Genomic DNA, 23,028 nt, shown 5'->3' on the forward strand with positions numbered 1-23,028 from the left:
TACGCAGTACAATGATTGGCTTGTCATATTTCGCTGAAACTTTAATTTAGTTAATTATAAATTGTGACATGACATGATCCAATTATAATTACCCACTGGCCAAGCTAAAATTATTACATCGTCCCGAATCCTGTATGTTGAAAAATCTAGTAAACTGTCCTTGTAAGTTTTGTAGCAGTACTTCAAAATTATGATGAATGGCAAAATGTTCACGATCTGACAAATATGGGATGAATGAATCTACTAATATAAATAAACTTTGTTTTAAATAAGTTTAAACCCACATTCAAGACAGCACATTGAAGAATGAGTAGTATTTAGATAATAAAGTTTCTTGTGCGGTTTAAAATTAATTTTTGCCATAGATCTGTTTTTTTCATCCGTGATTTTAAAATGGGCCTGATCTTAAGAAAAATGGTCACTTAAATACCAAAGGCCATGGATACTTTTGTTTCTAGACATGTGTGATCCAAACAGCACTAAGTTCGAAAGTCCACAAGAAAAAATAGTTTGTTCGTTCATTGTCCCAAACCTGTGAAATTTAACCAGTACTGGTCTCTGTTCTTTCATTACATACAGAGCCAAAAGCAAATGGTCAATATTCTATTAGTATCAAGACTTTTGGCAGGTATAAACGTAAGCGATGCTTGGCCAAGGTCTTCTGAAATCTCTGCCATTTCTGATCTTAATTGTTCTTGGTGTAGTACTTTCTGATGAAAAAATAATTGAATGGACAATGTTTGATTTTGTTTAAACCCAATGTCAGCTATGCAATTACAAACCAGTTTGTTAATCTCTTGCATCAGTGTTGTTAAGCTAATTTTCTGAAGGCAATTTTCAACACCAACAAGTAATGTTGCCATTTTATCTTCTGCGGAAAAAAGGCAATCCAAGTGCATTCTACATATGTCGTTAACCCTCTGTACATATTGCCAATTAGGTTGGTTAAAATGGGCTGTAACATGCCATTCAATTGCTGCATTTCTGGGTAGAAATGGAACTACAACAAATGCTATCAGACATGGGTTTGAAAATTCACTGTCAAGTGACTCCAGTTTGGCGTTATGAAAGGCTTTCCACTCATTTTTAGCAGTTTCAATGTAGGATGATGAAGTCACATAACAAACAGTCAAAATAGCATTACAAATTGATGTTGTTGATGTCATTGCACATAAAATACGATCAACACTTCGTAATGACAGTCGGCATTGTGCTAATACACCACCCTCAATTAACTTCATGGAGCTTGGACATAGACCTATAACCCCAGCACAGAAGATGGTATCTTCAACCTGAACTGCTTGACTGTATGGTCCAATGTTAGCAGGAGCCCAGTGGGATATCCCTTGAACATGCATTGTATTACGCTGTCGACTCAACAGGCCTTCACTTGGAATAGGTTGGCAACGATGTGCTATACAGTCTACTTCAAAAAGATTTCCATTTGTAGTATCTATTTGAACACAAACTCTTGCTGGAGGGTTTGAAGGAAAACACTGAAGGAATGCAAAGTTGACATCTTTATAGTATGCCATACTACACAGATAAAGATTAATAAGAACAAGATCATCAAACATCATTTTGTACTCTCTAAGCAGTTCTTTTATTTGCATAAGAGCAATCATGGCCATATTCTGGATATCCAAAGGATTGTTTTCAGAAGATTTTTTAACACTTATGCCAGATATTTTTAAAAAACCATTTCTGAATTTGCATTTTTTAAAGCACACAATCTGACCCGACTTCTGAAATTCCAAAGAAGGCAACTGCTTGTTAATAGAGGTTTCACCTTGGTCACTAACGGTTTCCACCGATGTACTTATTCCTAGTTCCTTGTGTATGTTACTACCTGATTTCATTGGAAGTACTTTGACTCTATCAAACAATGGTACATTGACATCTATATCCTTTTCTTTAAGGTGCATCTGGTGAAGATGAAGATAAAAAACGGGTGAAACTGCATCATCTGAATGCACAATCATTTCTTGTTTATCAATAATAATTTCTTTATTAAACAGTGGACAGTCCAATGTTAAAGTTTCGTATTCTCCTCCTTCACCGCACACATTAAGTTGATATTTTTCTTTCATTTTTAACAGATGCTCCTGAATCCCACTTAGAGTTTGACCAAGATGTTGCTCTGTCAATCCTAGAGATGCAACCTTTATAATAATTGCAGTAACACCACTACTGATCATTTCATCAAGAAGTTCTTGTTGATTTCGTTGCCATAAATATGCAAGAACTGTCAATCCAAGCCTTGTGCATACATTTTCAACTCGCACTCTTTGGTAATTTGATAGAATAGCTCCAACTGAAACGGCTTCAATCATCTGTTCATTCTTAATTTGTTTTAAAAGTTGATAAAGGTCCTCAACCTCATCACCATTTGTTACAACATAATCTTTACCAATCTCCAAAGAATTCCCCTGAATCCAGTGCTGATATAAAGGTAATCCCATCGCTTTAGAGTACAGCTGTATAGCATGATGACCAACGGTTTGGAACATATAGCTGTCAAGTTCATCTTTGTGTTTTGGCCGCAAGTTTGCCAAAGCAACGATTTCGTGGCCTTCTGCCACACACTGCATCATATTATAGCAGCTGTCTTTACCACCACTTATCAAAGCAACAGTCTTCATATTGTGCTACTGTACAATAGCCAGGTCAATAGGTAGACCACCAATGTCAAACTGCTTTCTCAAACCCTGTTAATGCCTGAAGTAAAGAGAAAAATAAATTTAGAAAATACTGAAAAATGAGAGTTTGATAAATCGCCTTGATAAAAAGATCTTTTATGCAACAGAAATTTGAATTCACATTGTTGACTATCTAATCTCTTAAAAAATACAACTGTTACTTACAGTAATTTTGTTAATTCAATTTTAAGTGTACTACTACTATTTTAAAGGTTTTTGCACTCTCTAATGGACAGTTAGCACCATCCTGAATAGGGTTCTCAATTGTATACGTTTGTTCACTATCATGCACTGGAGTGCAAAAAGTGTGTAGCAAAAAAGCAGAACAGATTTACGAGCAAAACACACACCACTTGTATATCTTGTCAATTCTGGTACAAGACTAGGCGTTTTTGATCGCCGAGCGTGCAGTGCCAGAACAGCGACCATCTAGCCAAGCTAGACTTACTTCTACTACTACTAGGCCTACGGTAGGTAAAAACTTCACAGTGACTACGTCTACGCCTAGTCATAGATACAATTCCTGTGTTATATCTACGCCTATTGAAACAATCGGGCCTCCTGCCCTTGTAACCTTAAAAAAACATCCTTCTTCTAGCAAAATGCTGACAAAAGACGATGATTAAAAAATTCAAAGTGTTCAAAACAATTTCCAGTTGTGCTTAAAATACAGGTTACAGGATAATTGTTATTATTTTAATATAGAAATAGACAATATAATTATACAAAACACAACACAAACAATACATTAGAACAATTCCCATTATGCTTTTATTATTTTAATATAAAAAAAAACCCAATACATTAGTGAGGATAAATAGTACATGACACAAAACAATAAATTCCAGTTACTTAAATACTGTAATACCAATATTCACTACATAATATACATACAAATAATAATTCTAACATTGATAAGTACCATTCACTTATTATTTTATTTAAGGTACACTGAATTGACTGTTTGCTGGTAATCTATATAATAATCTTAAAACATTGTCAGAAATCACTCTACTCCCAGCATTCAATAATGATCTAGCTGAGCGTTCTCCAGTCCGGTATTGCTCCCATAGTACCATCAACCGTCTCGTTGCATGCCTGTATTGTACCCTTTGAATCCTGTTGCATTCCTCCCTGTTAACAAGCTCAGTAGTTATCAATACGTTTTCCGACTCTTGATGAAGAAGTTGTACTAGTAAGTAGAAATAGAGTTTGGCTGTGGGTGAAAAATGTAAATAAAAATAACATAAAGTAGCAACAAAATAAATATACATTAACATTTGATTAACGATGAAATACTTACCGCATTTGCCTTTACGGTTCAGTTGCCCATGGTATCCTCCTAAATCATTATTGGTTTTGGTTGCTTGTCCAAATACAGACCAATCGCTAGGGCTGAATAGGTGACCTTGATCCAGGTTGTTTGGTATTAAAAAAACAGTTGGCGAATTGATCGGTCATTACCGGCCCTACGTTGGATTATTGTGAAAAGAGGTATGATGTGGTCTTCGGGAAGTAGGGGAGGAAGTAGGGGTAATTCCATAAGCTGTCGAACAATCTATCAAATAGAAGCAAAATAGACATGCAAACAAATGAAAACATTTAACATGGCTGTAGAAAAAATCGTTAAATTAATTTTACTGTGAAAAAAAACGTTAAATTAATTTCAGTGCTGTACCTCGTGGGTCCCATTATGGTTTCTGTACACCCGTTGCAAACCCATTTCTTGCACCTTCTTGAATACAGCCGGTACTAAAAAATAAGCACAAACAAGTAAACAGAAAGAGTATTCTGAATGGTGGGAAGAAGCAGAATGTACAATTCACAAGATGTATCTGTGTAGAAGAAAAAAAAATGATTAGTTTAAACAAGTACAGTAACAGAAATAGCTATAGAAATTATTATTATTATTATTAAGTTATAAAATATACCTGGATTAGCTCCACAAATGTATCTTAAATACAATATGAAAATCACCTCAATTGTAGGGTCATCATAAAAAAGAATGTTTTAGGACAATTCATTAATATTAATCTTTCACAGAGAAAGTATTGAATTGTCATGCTAGCCAAGATGGTTCTTTGGTTTGTTATTGGCAGAAATTGTTTAAAATAAATAACATTTTTGAAGTACGAACTAAACAAGTGATAAACACCAAACAAAACATAGAAATAAAAACAACCTAATTACGATCTACTAATTGCAGTACATCATCTACAAGAAATTGGTCATTTTCGACTTTTTTATTAAATAAAAAAATAAGTATAAATAACTATGAAGTTTACTTTTAAAAGAGATTTGGTTCAAATTTGGTATTTACCTTTCCACGACTGGTGGGTGATGGGAGAATTGTGTATTGAACATCGTCTTCAATACCAACAACTGGTCGTGGATAGTTGTATTGTAGTTCAGGTTCTATGTGCTGTTGGGCTCGTCTATTGTGACAATATCTCTGGCAAACAAATCTGCATCTTCTCTACATTTACCGTACACCGATTCTAATCTTCTTCCTTCTCGCATAGTAGCACGATATTCTGCTGCAGAGATTCCAGTTTGGCAAGGTTGATGTTGCCAGCGATTACAACTCTCACACTCCACAGCTTCTTCATCATTTACAGTAGCACTTCTCAATTACAAAATATACAAGCTTCCATGATTTTAACAGAAAAATGAGTACTTTCTTTCAAATCTTATGGACTTTATATAGCTACGTGCGTTAATTCACCGCCAGCACTACAATGTCTTTTGAACAATGTGTTCTTTTTATGTACCGCGACACTCGAAAGAAAAAGACCTTTTTATAAAATATTCATAGACAGCTTGTCATTCGATTTACTGAAATAATGTTACTGAAATGTTTTGTTTAATGTATTTAAAAAAAAACACCATACATTTTTTTGACCTACTATTATCTACAATTTATTATTATTATTCTGGAAGAAAAAGGATAATCGATCAACTTGATCCATCAATATGTGTAGCAAATATTACACCACAATTATGCAGTAATGTTACTGAATGTTTTTGTTTATTGTATTACGAAAAAAAACCACCATGGAATAATCATGTAGATTACATAGTTTCAAATGCTAACAGACTTGCTGGTTTAATCTTCAGAGTTGCAGGAGGTGCCCATCCTTAATTTTACCAATCATTGAATATGCCGAACACACAAAAAAAAAATGCTGATAGACTTATTAAACGAATTCAGGTCTGCCACAAGATGGAAAAAGAGCGAAATACCATACACTGATCAACTTAGACGGCTTGGTTTTTAACTTTGAACGTTATTTTGTAGAAGGATATCGCAGTATTCGACCGATTTACTTCCAGATAACCTTTTTAGAAATAAAAGCTGATGATGTAATGATCTTTTCCAAGCATGTCTTTCGGTTTAGTAAATGTTTTTTTTTATCTTGTCAAAAGTTTAAAGTCATTTTATAAATAAAAGGAATCCTCTACAAGTATTTTAATCATCTTGAGTGTTTTCCTCAGCCTTTTGAAATATAAAGGTAAGTTTTATATTATAAATAGGCCTAATAATATATAATTATTATATTAATTAATACATTTTTAGAATTATTTTTATTACGCAATTATCTTCTTGTGAATAATTTATTTAAGTAAAAAACTGTAAATTGTAAAGTTAATTATTTTTATAATTTTATTATCAATTGCATAGAGCAACAAGATTGATTCCTGGGTACCGTAACATCCCTTACGAACAACGTTTGAGAATTCTTGATCTTCCCACTCTGAGATAGAAGGCAGAGAGCGGATATTATCCAAGTTTTTAGGATTGTAAAAGGTTTCGATTGTATTTCGATCAATACATTTTTTGAATTTGATCCAGAATCTCGTACCCGGGGACACCCATATAAACTCAAGTTTAAAAGCTCTCGTCTTAATATAAGGAGGGACACAATAACATTCTCCACCAGTAGAGTTATTCTATTATGCACTTGTCAATTGTATGACCCACTATACGACCCACGGGAGAGTTGCTTCATTTGTCTGATGTGTGTCATACCTTATGAATACCATGACGCACATGTGCGTAAAAAATGTGACGTACCTTTAGTTGACCATGACGCACCCATTTTGACGCACTGTGACCATGTTTTTTATGATATTTTTAGTGGTAAAGTGATGGACATTGACACATCATCATTCATTGATGTGACATACTTTCTAGGTTTTTTGAGGCACCCCTGCGTCAATAATTATTTGTAAATGACGCACCCATTACGCACCTCTCCCGGGGTCGTATTGACAAGTGCATTATGGAATACTCTGTCTACGGATGTAGTTTCATGTGCTACTGTGAACTCGTTCAAAGCAAAACTTAACGTCACATGGTCCAACACCTGTTGAAGTTTTCACCTATATTGAATATGACTTTATCGTCAAGAGGGGCTTTTAAGCACTGAGTGCTTCGCCTCGATCCCGTAGACGAACATGTACGGAAAGCAAGTAGACCGACGCAACCGAAATGATCGGTTACCGTAACTAGGCCTGTACTACGGAATTACAATGTATAATTATTAGCTGTCAAGAACTACACCGCTAACATAACCATCGTTAATACTACTTTTCCAGTCAATTTTTTCTATACATAATGATTCTTTTAAAAATGATGATGATGAAACCAATGAAATTGGGCGAGTGGATACGCTTTGGTTTTGCCGATGAATTAAGGATGTACCCGAAATAGTCTATACAATTGTGCTTCACCGCCAAGCTTACCGACAACTAGAACACTCTTACGCCTCTGGGACGAGTATCGCGCAGGCCAATGATCAGCGAGGTTGCTCCTTAACGCTAGATCGCGCGTTATATCAAATGATGTTCGCGATTTGTTGTAAAGATGAGATAGATGTAAATATTGCTAATAAATAAAAGATTAAATAAATAGATAAATTAAATAACGTCTGTAGATGTAAATAGAGGTAACATTGGTAATAATAAAAGATTAAATACATAGATAAATTTGTAATGAATTGGATTCAATTGAGTATTGAGGGCACTGCGTAGTCATTCTGTAATTGGAATACAGGTGACACTGTGTGATAAAAGGCTGTGCGTAAGCAGAGCGGGTCTTTTGTTTGTTGTGTTTTAGGCTCTCGCTATGTTATAGTTCCGATATAAGGCTGTGCGGGTTCTTTTGTTTGTTGTGTTTTAGGCTCTCGCTATGTTACAGTTCTGATATAAGGCTGTGCGGGTTCTTTTGTTTGTTGTGTTTTAGGCTCTCGCAATGTTACAGATCTGATATAAGGCTGTGCGGGTTCTTTTGTTTGTTGTGTTTTAGGCTCTCGCAATGTTACAGTTCTGATATAAGGCTGTGCGGGTTCTTTTGTTTGTTGTGTTTTAGGCTCTCGCTATGTTACAGTTCTGATATAAGTCTGTGCAGGTTCTTTTGTTTGTTGTGTTTAAGCTCTTGCTATGTTCTTATTTTGTAAGTACTAAGCTTAACTTGTATATGTATAAGCAACTGATTTACCATATGTTAACTATAATCATGCTTTACAATGAATGAAACTTGCATTTACAATATTTATTTTAGATTCCGAGGTATAATAGTCAGGAGTTGTTATCACGAGTTGATGCTGTGTCATACATTTGGTGTTGTATAACTTGAGGTACTATTATATTGTGATTGTTCGTTGTTGGATTGGTGCATTATTTACTTATTGATATAATTGACTGTTAGATACAGTGGTTGTTATTTGTTTATTCATATTTTGCAGGGCTTGAATTCTTGTACTTGAAATGATTTGTATAATGATTTGATGCAGAAGTACAATACGAAACTAATAAATCGGATAGAGGGAATGAATTAAAGTGTATTCTCCTTTATTTGTTTGGAACCACGACAAATTAAATAACGTTTGTAGATGTAAATAAAAAGGTTTCAATTTGAATGATGAATGTAAATTTTTGTATACGTTTTTGTTTTAAAAATAAAAAGATTGAATGATCATTGACAACAATGTGAAACGAGTTTGTTTTGCATACATTAACGTATCTATGTTTTGCTTAATGAATTGAATAAATGTTGCTATTTTTCCCGTCGGAAACAAATATAATATACTAAATATATTAAAATATAATGCTTATAAAAACATTTTAAAAACGTTAAACTAATAAAATACTGTATTTACAATATTTATTTAAATATAATGATTATTTTATAAAAACATTTTTAAATAAACACCTAAAAACCTTAATAGAGCCTACACTTCGATCTTTAATTAGAGCTTACATTGTACAGGGATTAGGCCAAGTTGAGCCGCCGCCAGAAAAACATTATTTTCTATGAAACGCCAATTGCGCGCTATCGGCAGTGCTCGTTGTTTTATATTATAATTTACGACGTAACAAGTTTAATAGTGATGTTGGACACATTTATAAGTGAAAGTACTGTATGTAAAGTAGGTCTGTCTAATTGTTAAAATTAAATATTATTAAACTTGTGTCATCGAATACTAATGTTTGTCACATAAATTTAAAAAAATCCCTGAAAAAAAAAAAATAATACTGTGCAGCCAAAATTAAAATAACTGGATTAAAAATTGTGATTGTTTCATTATATTTATATTAAATTAAATTTATTCTGTAAATAAGATAATAGATAATTAATATATATATATATATATTTATTTTCAATATATTTTATAAATTGTATTGTTTTCGGAAAGAAATAAATATTACGTATTAAAATTTCATACGGTAAAAATATATTTATGTTCAGTTAGGTTTCCTAGGCTAATTGGTAAAGAAAGAGTATCGTAATATCGTTGAAAGCACCTAATAAGTAATAATATGTTACATATACATCTAAATTTAAATTAGCAAGAACTATTTACTTTCAAGATATGATGAACGTTAAATATATATATTTTATAAGACCAGTTTAGATCAAATAATATGGTTTAAATAGAAATTTTAGGTTTGTTTTCTTTTATTTATTATTAGTTTATTTTTTTTTCTTTTTCGTATTTAATGTTATAGTTTGGGATGGGTCAAACTTAAAGTCGTTATGACTTATATGACTCTCCCCTCCACATAATCACTTGCATTTAGGCACATGTGTATTTTATTAAATTGTGCAAATAAAATTGAAATTGAAATACTGTATATATTATATTATAAAATATAGGGTTAGGGTTCCCTAATCAGGTAAAGCAATTATTTTGTAAATTTTCTATAATTGAAATGTTGAAATGTTAAACTACCACCTTTACCACATCGTGTAAAATAAAATCCTCAGGTCTTGAACGTGTGTATCTGTGTAACTTGTATCATGTATGATTAAAGTACAAGTACTGTAGCTAGAAATTAAAAAATTGTGAATATAATATCATTACAGTATTTATAATAAATTTACATAATGAATTTTGTTTCAAACTGCGTTTGTTTTATTCAGTTGTAAAATGTGCACATTATAGCTTGGATTTGATTTATTGCGACGCCAACATAAAGAACAGAGATAAAAACAAACAAAAAACGACATGAAAAAAAAAACAACAAAAGACAGTCCACAAAGCAATACCGATGTCGACGGAACGCTTTGCGTAGTAAAACAATACATACTTTTATTTCATCAGGTTTCAAAGGATGTAAAAATTATACAATAACAAATCTAAAACAAAGATGGGCAGTGTTGTCGGCCAAGCGCTTTGCTTTTTTTTTAAAGCAACCTTTGTTTTACTAACTAAAAGTCCTTATAAAGAACAGAATATTCCCAGAACTGTCACTTTCGATTTATTTTTCAACTGTTATAGCGTTCCCATTGAACTGAGCTAGTGAGGGCGCTATGCTGGTTGTCTTGGAGAAGTATCATGGCGGCCTACATGTATGCAGTGTGGTTGTGCCTTGCCCTTTAGTTTCAAGTTTGTTAAAGATATTATTTAGAAATTGTAGATTTGTAAAGGTTTTCTATTGAGCCACAAAACTTCGGTGAGCTTTGCAGTTATAATTATATTATCTTGTTATTGAATGTTAATGTTATTAGTTGAATTTTGTAAGCCTAGCTAATAGTCCTAAATTACAGCCTATGACAGTTTACAGTACTGTGTTTTGCTATGCAGAGATTAGGGCCTAGTTGAGACGGGTCCATTTGATTATTGTATGTTGTTTGAATAATAATACTGTATAAGGAAATTGCTGTACTTAGTGTATATTGTATTGATAAAGGACTTAGAATTGATGTTGCTAAAGCACGGTTGCTGCCCAAATTTTCATTGATTGATGTTTAATTATTGTTTTCTCATATTTAGTGAATCCCCCTCTCGATACGAAGTGACAGCGATATTGTATGCATGTTAAGAGCAAGATAATCAGGATTAAAGTTATATTTTGTTTCTCTCAACCAAGTTTGTCCTGTTTGTTTGTGTCATACTTGCGATTGATTCCATTGGTGGCACTCTATAGTTTTTAGAAATTACGAACTCTACAACTGTTATCATCAATATTATCAATCATGAACGAGTGTATAGAGTGCCAAGATCCAGTTACTGAACGTCAAGAAGGTGTGTTGTGTGAGGAGTGCGGGAGGTGGCAACATCAGATATGTGGGACCGGGATAACGCGAGAGCAATATCGACAAGGCATGGAAGACGGTTACCTGGATTGGTCTTGTAATGAGTGCATGTTGGAAAAGAACCCCGTACAACCAGAAGACGATATATATGCTGCGGAATTGGGTCACTTTGTGGAACCAGATGATTTCATAGAGGATGATTTAGAAAACCCATACCCTCAACCAACCCAGAGGTACTGTAGTACTGGAAGAACCAATCAATTCTCTGTTTAAATATATTATGTATAGGCTAGGCCTATAATAAGCACATTGTGACAAATATTATCATTCATCTTTTAATGTTACACAAACATTCTTAATTTTAAACGTAGTTAGAAAACATATACTGTATAGAGATCTGTTTATTGATTTCAATATTTAACCAAATTTGCTTTCATTTACAATTTTAAGAAGAATGATATCTTTAAATTTACTAATACTTGATTTTTTTTTTCTTCCAGGCAAAGCTGTTCGACAGTCTTGGTTACGAATACACCTTGAAGGTTGATAGACGGAGACCAGCTGTGACTTGGCGATGTGCCATGAAGACTGCACGGTGCAAGGCAACATGTCATGGAAAAAGATGGTGCTTATGTCCGAGGAACACAAGAGCATGTTTGTGATAACATCCCAGGTATGGTTGTTCTTCTGTTTTCATTGTCACAGATTTTCGCATTTTTGCCTTTGGAATAATTTCATTTTTTTGCATGACGTGTATTGCTACCTATATATTTTTTTTTAGGTCGAGAAAAGGTGGCAGTAATCCGCAGGAATTTAAAACAACAAGCCGTGGAACTTCTTCGAGAAGAAATTGGCGTTGGGAACGTTGCACTCCATCCGTCTTTACCAACACCAAGAAATCTGGCACGTCAGGCGAACCTGAAACGGAAACTCACCAGACCTAACCAACCAATGGACCTAAACTTTATACTGGATGACGAACACATCGCCCCTGGATTTCTTCGCACCGATGTACAACACGCAGGCACCCGTCACATCGTTCTGGCGACTGATGACATGATTCACCTCCTTGAAAGGGCGAAGGTTTGGTATGTTGCGTAATTTCATTTTCGAATTCAAATCATTGGGCCCAAATCACTAATATTGCTACCTTGTAGTGATATTTATAATTATTGTATTATATTTTATTTTTTTATACTGTAGGTACATTGATGGAACTTTCAAATTGATGGAACTTTCAAATTGGTGAAAGAGCCCTTTTATCAGCTATTTTCCATCAACAGCTTCATCAAGTCCGGGACGGCGCAGAAGCAAGTACCACTGGTTTTCGTCATCATGTCAGGGAAGAGCATACATGAATACACTGCTGTGCTGGAAGCAATTCTGACGTTGATTCCCAGAACTTCTGTGAGAAAGATTGTGGTTGACTTCGAGGCAGCATTGTGGCAAGTCATTCAGGCGTTGCTCCCACGGGTTAGAATCAGCGGTTGTTTTTTCCAATTTACACAGGTAGGTTTCTTTTACGATTAAATTACCTTTGTAAATACATTAGACATATAGTGTTTCACAGTTTTAAATTATTCTTGTTGCAGGCTGTATTCCGTAAGGAGCAGGAATTGGGGCTGCAACAAGCTTACCGAAGGGATCCTGGAACACCAGCGGTCGTCCGACAACTGATGTCTTTACCCGTCATCCCCGTTTAGCATATTGGTCCTGTCTACGCCACAATCGAAGAAGATGTGATTGGAGTTGAAGCACTTGCGCCATTGATGGAGTATATGCGGACAACATGGATAGATGGTCGTATTTTCATGCCACAAGACTGGGTTGTCTATCGTCAACTTGTGTGAACCAACAATGACATCGAAGGATGGCATCGTCGCATAAATTATCGTGCTAAATGTGGTAAGTCCAGTTTGAATGAAAAATCATTTCCTAACAACTATCTAAATGTGTTAATTTAGTACAATTGCTTATTCGTCTTTTCTTTCTAACAGCAAATCTTCAGTTTTATCTCATGTGCCAATTGCTGTATGAGGAGGCAGTGTCGGTTACATTGGCCGCAGAACTGGTATTTCGAGAGGATGTCACTAGACTTTCATCCATCAGCGCTATCAGAGCAAACCAACGCTTGACCAGAATATGGGACGAATACACAGCAGGCAACCAAGGTGTTCGCGCTCTGATGACATCCGCAAGTCGCCTTATAAAATATTCAACAAAATAAAACCAACAGTAAATTTTAGACATGAATGTACATGGCTAAATAAAACAATGATTTAACGAATAATTATAGGCCTTATTTCTTTTTTTTATGTAATTATATTTATTATATATTCTTTTTTTAAACTATTTGATTGTAGATTAACTTAAACCTTGAATAATAAAAAACAATAACTTTGTATACATTCAATTTTCTATGATAAAAACTGTAGGTTAAGTAGTTATGTATTTGATTGTAGATGAACTATTTGAACCTTGTGATTAAAAAAAGAATTGTATACTTCCTTTGCTATGATAAAAAAACGAAATTGTACATTAAAGGAAAGGAACACCCTGGGCTAAATGTGCCACTGTGCTTATAGATAAATGTAATAAAAACATGATTACAATGGTTCAAGGTACAATAGTAAGCAATTTAGTTAAAAAATAGACTTTTAAACGACAACATATCGGAAATTGAACAGCGCCATTTTGACAGGTTAAGAGCAAATATGTGATGTCAGATTAGGTGGACGCATTCAAGCAAATCCAAGCGTCCATCGTCTTAGTACAGTATTTCAATATGGAAGTGCGGGATATAACCATAAATAAAATCAATTAAATAGCCTAACATACCTAATAATTCGGAATATGGCTTGGAGTTTTTATAATTTAGAAAATTTGGAACCAGAATATACAGAAAGAGAGTTAGTTTTGCGTTGTGCAGATGAGGAAAAAAGAAGAGAAGAAGAACATTCTCGAGCATAACAAGCCGTCGAAGAATGGTGTGCTTGCGGCCAGTGTATCTGTACTGTATGCCTTACTAGGCCTAGAACTCGTGTTGAACGAAAATAAAGTAGACACTGCATCGTCAACCAACAGCCTTCGTTTGGAAGGTTTACCAGTTAATTCCCCTACCAAATCCCGTTTGAAACAGCTAGGCAATAAAAGTAACAATAGATTAATAATAGCTGAAAGATTTACGAATTGGCTTGCAGAAGAAAAGATCGAGCGAAGGTTTGTTTACCAAGCCAGCGCATGCTCATACCGCGTCATCGCCGTCCTGCATGACCGCATGTCGCGTTATTAGCCAATCATATTAGCGGATTCGCTTATCCAATAGAAGCGCCGAATGCAACCGCGAATCTTAAAATTTTCGTCGGCCGTATCTGACGTCACAAACAGGCTGCCATGAGCACAAGATGGCGATTTTCAAATGTCTTGAAAACAGCTTTAAAATCCTGTTTACTAGAAAACTACAAATCCGATTTAAACATAAATTGTTCTGAATATTAAGTTGGTAGGGTTACTTTTATAATAGTTAGGTAAAATATTAGGTTGTTCCTTTCCTTTAAGTATGTAATTTTATATATTTGATTGTATTAGATTAACCATGGAGTAAAGAATAAGAGGAGGCACAACACGGCCTAGCTATCCAGTTAATCCAATTAGTATCACGCTGTGCGATAGTGCTTAAGCATAGGGTAATAAACTTCCCATAACGATCCTTTGAAGAACATCCTGTTTACCTGTGCAGCTTGGCTCTGATTACGTAACACCCTAATTAAGGAAGAAGCCAGGCATGACATCGGTGACAAGAAAAGTAAACAGAGGCTGCGCAGTAGTTTCTAATACATCATAGTGAAGCATGACCTTTGTGCAGTTGTTCATTGTTCTTTCAGCTTTTTTCTCGAAAAAACCGTTTAAAAATCGAGTAAATTTTCACGGAGATATCGCAGTTTTTATACCAGCTAACAAATTAATCATATTTTTTATCAAGCCATAGACGTATCATTTGGTAAATCGAAATTTTACCGTTTAAGCAACTTTTTAATTTACGAACCCTAGTGCATTTTGTAGCATATTAAAGACTCCAACTTATTTTAAAATCATATTTTAGAAAATTATATGATTTGTTCTCATGAATATTAAAAAATATACGTATATAGAATTCCAACGACACAATTTCTTATTTTTATTACTGTATATGACATTTAATTTATGTTTCAGTCTATATTATGACCGTTTAGCAAAACTAAAATTCTTCTATTTTAGTCTGATATTGTATAATTAAATTATTTATGATATTAATATCATAACATATATGATTTTTACGATCACATACTTAGAGTTCAGTGAAATTGTAGGACTAAATTATATATCGTTTAACGATTTGTGGCTACACATAAGCCTACTACATATAGTAGGCCTCAGTTCGTAATATATTATTATTTAATAAATAGCCTAAGACGACGACGAGGGGATACAGCCCCCGTAGCCCCCCGCTGGCACCACCACTGGTCCTTATTAAACCCAATCCATCATGATTCATGATAAGTTGTCTGGAGAAATTACCAACATTTAGTACACAAAACCATATAAATATAATTCCTTTATTGGTGCCGTATAAAACCCGTATTATTTATTTATTAATAAAAGATATCCAGTAGAATAGCGCTGCTTTTTATAAAAATTAATAAACAAGGTCGGAATACAAGTTCAGTAGGTCTACAAACAGTAACACCAAAATTGACCGCGGGCAGTAAACATTGTAATCTTTGCTAATTGGGTTACGTAACGGCAGTGTTTAGCACCTATTAAATACTCATTACAAGCATAGCCTTAAGCAAGCGGTAAACACGATGAACTGACTGAACTATTCAAGTTGTGTCTCCTCTTATTCTTTACTCCATGGATTAACTGGCAAAAACAATAAACTTGTATACGTTACTTTGATAAAAACAACAAAATGAAGTAGGCCTACAGTATGTTTATATTTTGATTTTATTAGATTAACTGTTAAAACCTTGAAAAACAATAAAATTTGTATACGTTACTTTTTTGCACATTTGTATTTTGCATTTTAAAGAACGCCAACAGGTCTACTACTACTGTGGGCCTACTACTGCTTGACGGCATAATCATTACACGGAATATAGTAAAAGACGCGTTGGGCGTTTCATAGAAACTAGCGGAAGCGCGACCGCGATGATCCGATCAGATACTACGTAGTACGCAGGCCACTTACCGTCCTACGTGGGCCTAGCTAGACTACAGATATGATAGGCCTCCCTCCAGCCTTTTTCAGTTTATGCCTAGGCCTAGCCTGGCCCTAGCTGCTAGCCTACTATCTATGCTAGTAGTAGGCTAGGTTAATAATGCTAGGTAGGCCTCTACTAGCTAAGCCTAGCCTATACCTATAATTTTAAGGCGCTAATGCAGTTTCGTACCCACCCCTTAAAATTACTCAAAATCTTCATCCAACCTACTCACGAGTTGTCTACAACATCCTGCAATCATAAAATTGTAAAAATTCGATATTTTTTTTATTTATAACTATTTTTAATCAATTAATACTGAGCACCCTTCAGAAATACATCGCCAGCTTAGCTTTGCGAAAATCGTCGCTAGGCCTGCCGATAAAAGTACGGAGGCCTCACAGGACATTAACTCTTGATAGAGTAAACAGTTGCGTTCTATAGAGGGCGTAGTTTACTAATGTTTAAAGCACGCACTAAATAATAATTTGCATTATTTCCGACATGAATTTCGTATTTTTAATAAAGAAATAATATACAATTATTGTATTCATCATTGTGGGTATCATCATATGTTATGTTTTTAATTTGTTTTTCATTTTTAATAGTAGAATTTCACACAGGAAAGAAGATAAATTGTATGGGACTGCTGACTTGAAGATTTAAGTACTACAGACCAATTTTCCTCTGTTTTAGTTTATTTTACATTATGATTTGTAGGTCAAATAAATAAATAAAATGAAATAAAAAGAATTACAGTACTTCGTTCAGTCCTGAGCTACATTGTTATAACACAATAAACAAGGAGCTTATGACAAATTAATTGTTTTAGTAATGTTATCACTATATTAGAAACACTAATGGTTTCCTTGTTTTAAGATTTTATAGAAGTATATAAATTAACATTTGTTATTCACCCATGAAAGACCTCTTCAAATACATGGAAATAAGAAATGCAACAAAAACAGAAAGATATAATTTATTGAAATGTAATGTACAGTAATAAAATGATAATTATAATAAAAATGTTTTCCATCAATTACTAGAATTTATTTTACTTCTGCTGACACTGAAAACATAATTTCATGTCTTTCATTTCTTCCTTTTTATCTTCTTTCCTGTTGTGTTTATTAAAATAAAATAAAAATATAACATTTAATAATGAAGCAACTGTTCCTTTATTTATTTCAACAATATTTTACGAGGGTGGTCCATCCAGCCGAAGCTGATCATTAAAGACCCTCACAAAAATATAATTTGACAAGACAATAACACTCAAATTAAAAAGAATTTCTAAAAATTAACAACATAATTAAACACAAAATATTTCTTTATGAAAAAACTTAAAAGTTCGTTTCACGAGGAATATTTTTTACGCATTTTTTAAAGACATATAATATGACCATAACAGCGTCCTCTATAGATCGATGCCCTATGAGGCCTCCGTACTTTTATCGGCAGGCCTAGCGATGATTTTCGCGAAGCTAAGCTTGCGATGGATTTCTGAAGGGTGCTCAATTATCAATTGATTAAAAATATTTATAAATAAAAAGTTATCGATATTTTACAATTTTATGCTTGCAGAATGCTGTAGACAACTCGTGAGTAGGTTAGAATTAGATGAAGTATTGAAACAATTTTGAGTAATTTTAAGGGGTGGGTACGAAACTGCATTAGCGCCTAATAATTATATGAATATTAGCAACTTACCTTAAACATCAATGAATATACAATAAAGTAAGTAATTATCTTACAGTTTGAAACTTAACCCAATTTAGAAACGCACTAAAAAACATAAAACACATGTTCCGTTCGCCACACATGACGTATATGGTAATCTCTTCTTCCTCTCGGCCAGCGTTGCCAGCGATAAAATTTAAATTATGCCGTATCCTGTCTCAAATAATGCCAGATTGGGAAAACTAATGCCAGATCCCCAAAATGTGGCCCTAAACAGCGCCACCAATGGTTGTATGTCTAATAAACGTTTGTAAAACCCCAACTGACACAAAATAGGACCTAAATTGTATCCCCATGTCATACAAAATTTATATTTTTAGTTTTGTGAGTAATAACTAATAATTCTAAATATCTGGGGTGCGAAAATGGTAATTGCAAATGACACCAACACCAACCCCCACCCCCTCCCCCACCCCAAAAAAAAAAACCCTGTTACAGCCATGGAAATTTATAATTTTTGAGCTGAAATATGAGAGCTGCTCGATGGCCGGGATCTTTGCACTTAATTTCAAATATGAAAGGATCTTAGCCCACCATAATTAGAAAATGGCAATTATAATTTAAAATAGGAAATAAAAAAAATTATTTTGAGTGTCTCCAGGACCTCAGCCCCACCATGGTTGATAAGAAAATTTGGAAAAATACAGCTACTCGATGGCCGGAAATGGCACTTTATTTAAAATATGAAATAAAAATATATTTATTATGTCTCCATGATCTTAGCCCACCATAGTTCGAAAATGGCAATTATAATTTAAAATAGGAAATCAAAATATATATTAATTGTGTCTCCAGGACCTCAGCCCCAACCATGGTGGGGCTGAGGTAAGAAAATTTGAAAAATATAGAGCTGCTCAATGGCCGGAAATGGCACTTAATTTCAAATATAAAATAAAAATATATTTATTAGTACCTCCAGGATCTTAGCCCATGATAGTTTTGAAAGTGCCAATTATAATTTAAAATAGGAAATAAAAATATATATTAAGTGTTTCCAGGACCTCAGCCCCACCATGGTTGGGGCTGAGGTAAAACAAATTGGAAAAATAGAGCTGCTAGATGGCCGGAAATTGCACTTAATTTTAAATAACAATGTATAAGAGTCCCTAGGACCTCGCCCCATCATGGTCACTGAGAGGTGAAGAAAATTTGGAAATATAGGGTTGCTACGACGATGCAAATGGAACATAATTTGAAATATGGAAAACAAATTCTCTAGAAGAAATTCGTTTTAAAATTAGAGCTTCTAGTTACCGGAAATTGCCATTTTAAGGGTTGGGGTAGGGGTGTGGCCGCTTATAATTATGAACTGAAAAAACAAAACCCCTTTCATAATGTTTTCGTTCAATTGTCTCTATATCTGGGGATCCAATAACCTGCATGGTCTCTGAAATAGAGCAACATAATTGGCCAATAGCTAGCCTCTTCGGATTTGTTGTGCTGCCTATATCGCACACACGGTAGTTTTTGAGCAGCCTTCCTATCCAAAGAGTCGATTAAGTCCGAAACGAAAGGATGGAAGAACTATTGTACGGAAAACCCGAACAGATCTGTTTTGTATGATATGATATTGTGTAAGTTGATATGTATTAACAAAATATTTTATTTTTGTTCTGTGGTATATTATTTTTTTGGTTGTTCAAAAAACACAAAATTATGCCAGATTATGCTAAAAACGGCTAAATAATGCCGCGGCATTATGCCAGATGCCGTGGGCCTCCAAATAATGCCAAAAAGCATAATAATGCCAGAAATGGCAACTATGCTTCTTCCTCGGCGGTCACATTTGCCTCATTTTAATATAGGCTGATGAACAACACTCTCATGAATAATAAACAGTTGTTTACGTCATACTATACTGGGATTTTACCTCTTGAATATTCATAAGATAAAGTTTCATACAACCGGCCGTGTGTGATGTTTATCACATTTTTGGGAGGAGAGTAGGCTAGAGATAGGCCTAGGCTAGCACAAAGTTTATATCTATCACATAATACATACATTGTTTTATTTAAATTATGTCATTATCATTAAAATGGAATTAAGTTTTAGTGACGATGATGACGATTTTGTCGCTAAAAAAAGACGTCGAATTGAATGTGACAAAGGTGCAGTGGAACATTAAATTATTGAAAAAAAACGAAAAAGAAGATAATGCAGATCATCCATATCACGATGTAATTGCTGTTAAATCCGAGTTAGCGGTAGCTCATGCCATATCAGCCTATGAAAAAGTTTGTTCATGGGCACCAGGATAAAAATTATGCCAAAGAAGGTTGGTAGAAAAATTATTAACTTTTATAGTAGCGATGGCCTAGGTCTAGGTAGGCCTAGGCCTAAGTAATAATAATATACTGTCTAGCCTAGGCTGGCCTATTATTAAATATTATGTATAAAATAAAATAGTACTTAGGCCTAACAACTGTAAAAACCTTCATGTTCTCTTTTATGATAGGCAAACAAAGTTATAAGCAAAAATATCCTCCAGGGTGGATTTAAAATGCAGCCTGTGTTAAAAATTGGGGTTTTTTCAGATTCCATTTTGGCCCCCATTGGTTCAATTCCCACTTCTAGTGAAATTTTTTTTATAGGTATTGTATAAAGTTGTGATGATACCAAATATAAATGATTAGGAATATGACTAAAGTTTCTGTCGTCTACAACAATTTTAAAGACCATGATGTCATTTAAATTCCATCTAAACTACTCATCCCAAATTTATGTGATGAGGTCATAATTAAGGCACCTTAAGGGTACCTTTTCTCTTTATTTAGTTATAGTTATAGCTTACCTAGAAAACATGACACTGTGTTTGATTTCAGTAATTGTTTAATTTCCCCGACTCAGTAGCTATTTAAAAAAAATGACACATCTTTTAGACTTGTAATAAATTGTATTGAAGAAATACACAAGAAATGCAGGTGTATTAGGTATAGGCCAAATCTGAAAGTTCAATTTGATTTGGTCATGGAGTAAAGAATATTTATTCTTACTCCATGATTTGGTGAATAAATATCTCACTATATTTAATAGTGTTACCGTTGTCAGCAGCCCAAAATCAAATTGTTCATGTCGGTGTTCATGTCACTTAATTTGGTAATTGTTCTCAAGAAAACACATAAATTGAAAATGAAAAATCCAGTTTATTCATAATAATCATTACATAGTATTTGATACAATAAATAATATCTTGTTTTATCTTTTCCATCCAAGTCAAACAATTACGGCCCAATACTGTAGTGCAAGTGAAACTTCTGAATATTCAAGCAGTAAAATCCCAGTATAGTATGACGTAACCAACTGTTTATTATTCATGAGAGTATTGTTCAGCCTAGCGTGACATATATTAAAATGAGGCAAATGTGACCGAGGAAGAAGAGATACGTATAATATGGAGTAGACGTCGTATAAGAATATTGACGCCCCCTATAATAGGAATTTGAATACAATTTTTATTTATTTATTGGGAATTACACCTCTAGATCGATGGCACACTCAGCGCAAAGGTGCATACTTCACAATAACAATATAAAATATAATAATTAATATGTTACATACAGAAAAGTATAAAGGCAAAAACAACTATCAACCCCATTCCCCAATTTAAATCGATACATACAGTAGATCATTATACTTTACACAAAATGAATACAAAACAAAAAATATAGTAATACAGTAGGTGTATTAAACACAGCTTATTACGAAAACCCACCAACCCCCTCCCCTACTCCTTTTCAATTTACTTAATGTAGCAATGTAGATAACATAGTTATTGAGTCATGGAATTAGGTCATTTCGAAATTGCCATGCTCGAGGTATCTATCATAATACATGGCTGCAGTCGCGTGCTCAAATTAGTGCTTACCGACCGACCGACCAACCGACCGACATAGTGAGCTGTAGAGTCGCGTTGCACGCGACTAAAAACTATCCAAAATATTGTCACAATCTTCATCAATTAAATTATCTGAGTATCCCAAAATATATTTAAGTATGTCAATTTGATGAGAAGTATAAAATGTATCAAACATTATCTTTGCTGCCATTTCTATACATATCCACATATAAATTAAATAATTCCTGATTACGTATATTATTTAAAGCTGCACAATTAAGGATGAAATGATGGATGTCTTCGTCCGAATTTGTACCGCATAATTTACATTTTTTATTATTATCAATATTCCAATTTGCAGTTCTATCATTCAAAGGTAGATATATTTGAAAGAACTTTAAATTTTAATACAGCACCTTCAAATTAGTTTGATCAATTAGGTAGTTTTCAAGTTCAGGTTTTGATTTTAATGTTTTATAGATGTGGAGACTTGATTTTTTTTTGTAATTCAATTCTCCATTCATCATTATAGAGTTAAGTTTTCTTAAAATTTTAGAAATTGGAAAGTAGACTTCTTGTAATTTGAGAGAGTGGTGAAAATATTTTTGGATTCACAATTACACTTTAAGAGAATATCGTTTATACAAGATAGAAACTTAAATTCACAAATAAGTTGTAGCATTCCAATAAATATAAAATTAATAGGATATATTTAGAGTGTTAATTGTATTTTATGTTTTAATAACCGACAACATTGTATTTGTCGTCATTAACGCACATTTGACGCATTTAGCCATGCATTCCGAGGGTGTTTGCATATAATGGTATTAAAACAAATTGTATATATCAACAGCTAAATACTGAATAATTATACGTCCTTTTCTCCCTTTCCATTTTTTATGCCAAACACATGCTCAAAGTAAGATTTTATCAATAAAAAAAAATGAAATTAACACTCTAAATGTATCTTAT

General features: G+C 33.8%; 1 protein-coding gene and 2 long non-coding RNA genes across 6 annotated transcripts; 1 reads left to right on the top strand and 2 right to left on the bottom strand.

Moving 5' to 3' along the window:
* Positions 1-45: 45 nt before the first annotated feature.
* On the bottom strand, positions 46-18,303 carry LOC140050863 (uncharacterized). 2 transcript variants are annotated; one of them, XM_072095829.1, is made up of 2 exons: positions 18,192-18,303; positions 46-2,718 (listed from the first exon to the last, which is right to left on the bottom strand). In XM_072095829.1, exon 2 carries the CDS (start codon positions 2,640-2,642, stop codon positions 570-572), a length of 2,073 nt encoding a protein of 690 aa, XP_071951930.1. In that variant the 5' UTR covers positions 2,643-2,718; positions 18,192-18,303; the 3' UTR covers positions 46-569. The 2 variants fall into 2 exon arrangements, with proteins under 2 accessions (XP_071951930.1, XP_071951931.1); XM_072095830.1 differs by lacking the exon at positions 18,192-18,303 and adding an exon at positions 16,717-16,728.
* Positions 3,770-5,389, bottom strand: LOC140052392 (uncharacterized). Of its 3 annotated transcripts, none has more exons than XR_011845625.1 (4): positions 5,020-5,389; positions 4,378-4,451; positions 4,003-4,257; positions 3,770-3,891 (listed from the first exon to the last, which is right to left on the bottom strand). It is a non-coding gene; the product is annotated as an uncharacterized lncRNA (long non-coding RNA). The 3 variants fall into 3 exon arrangements; XR_011845626.1 differs by having other exon boundaries at positions 4,378-4,534; XR_011845624.1 differs by having other exon boundaries at positions 4,003-4,451.
* LOC140052650 (uncharacterized) lies at positions 7,974-8,739 on the top strand. Its single transcript, XR_011845642.1, has 3 exons — positions 7,974-8,154; positions 8,263-8,338; positions 8,447-8,739. It is a non-coding gene; the product is annotated as an uncharacterized lncRNA (long non-coding RNA).
* Positions 18,304-23,028: the final 4,725 nt, after the last annotated feature.

This window comes from Antedon mediterranea, chromosome 6, assembly GCF_964355755.1.
Source record: "Antedon mediterranea chromosome 6, ecAntMedi1.1, whole genome shotgun sequence".
In the NCBI taxonomy this organism is placed as follows: domain Eukaryota; kingdom Metazoa; phylum Echinodermata; class Crinoidea; order Comatulida; family Antedonidae; genus Antedon; species Antedon mediterranea.

Excerpts from the sequence above, each read along its gene's own strand:
- LOC140050863 (XM_072095829.1), bottom strand. The coding sequence starts at position 2,642 with ATGAAGACTGTTGCTTTGATAAGTGGTGGTAAAGACAGCTGCTATAAT.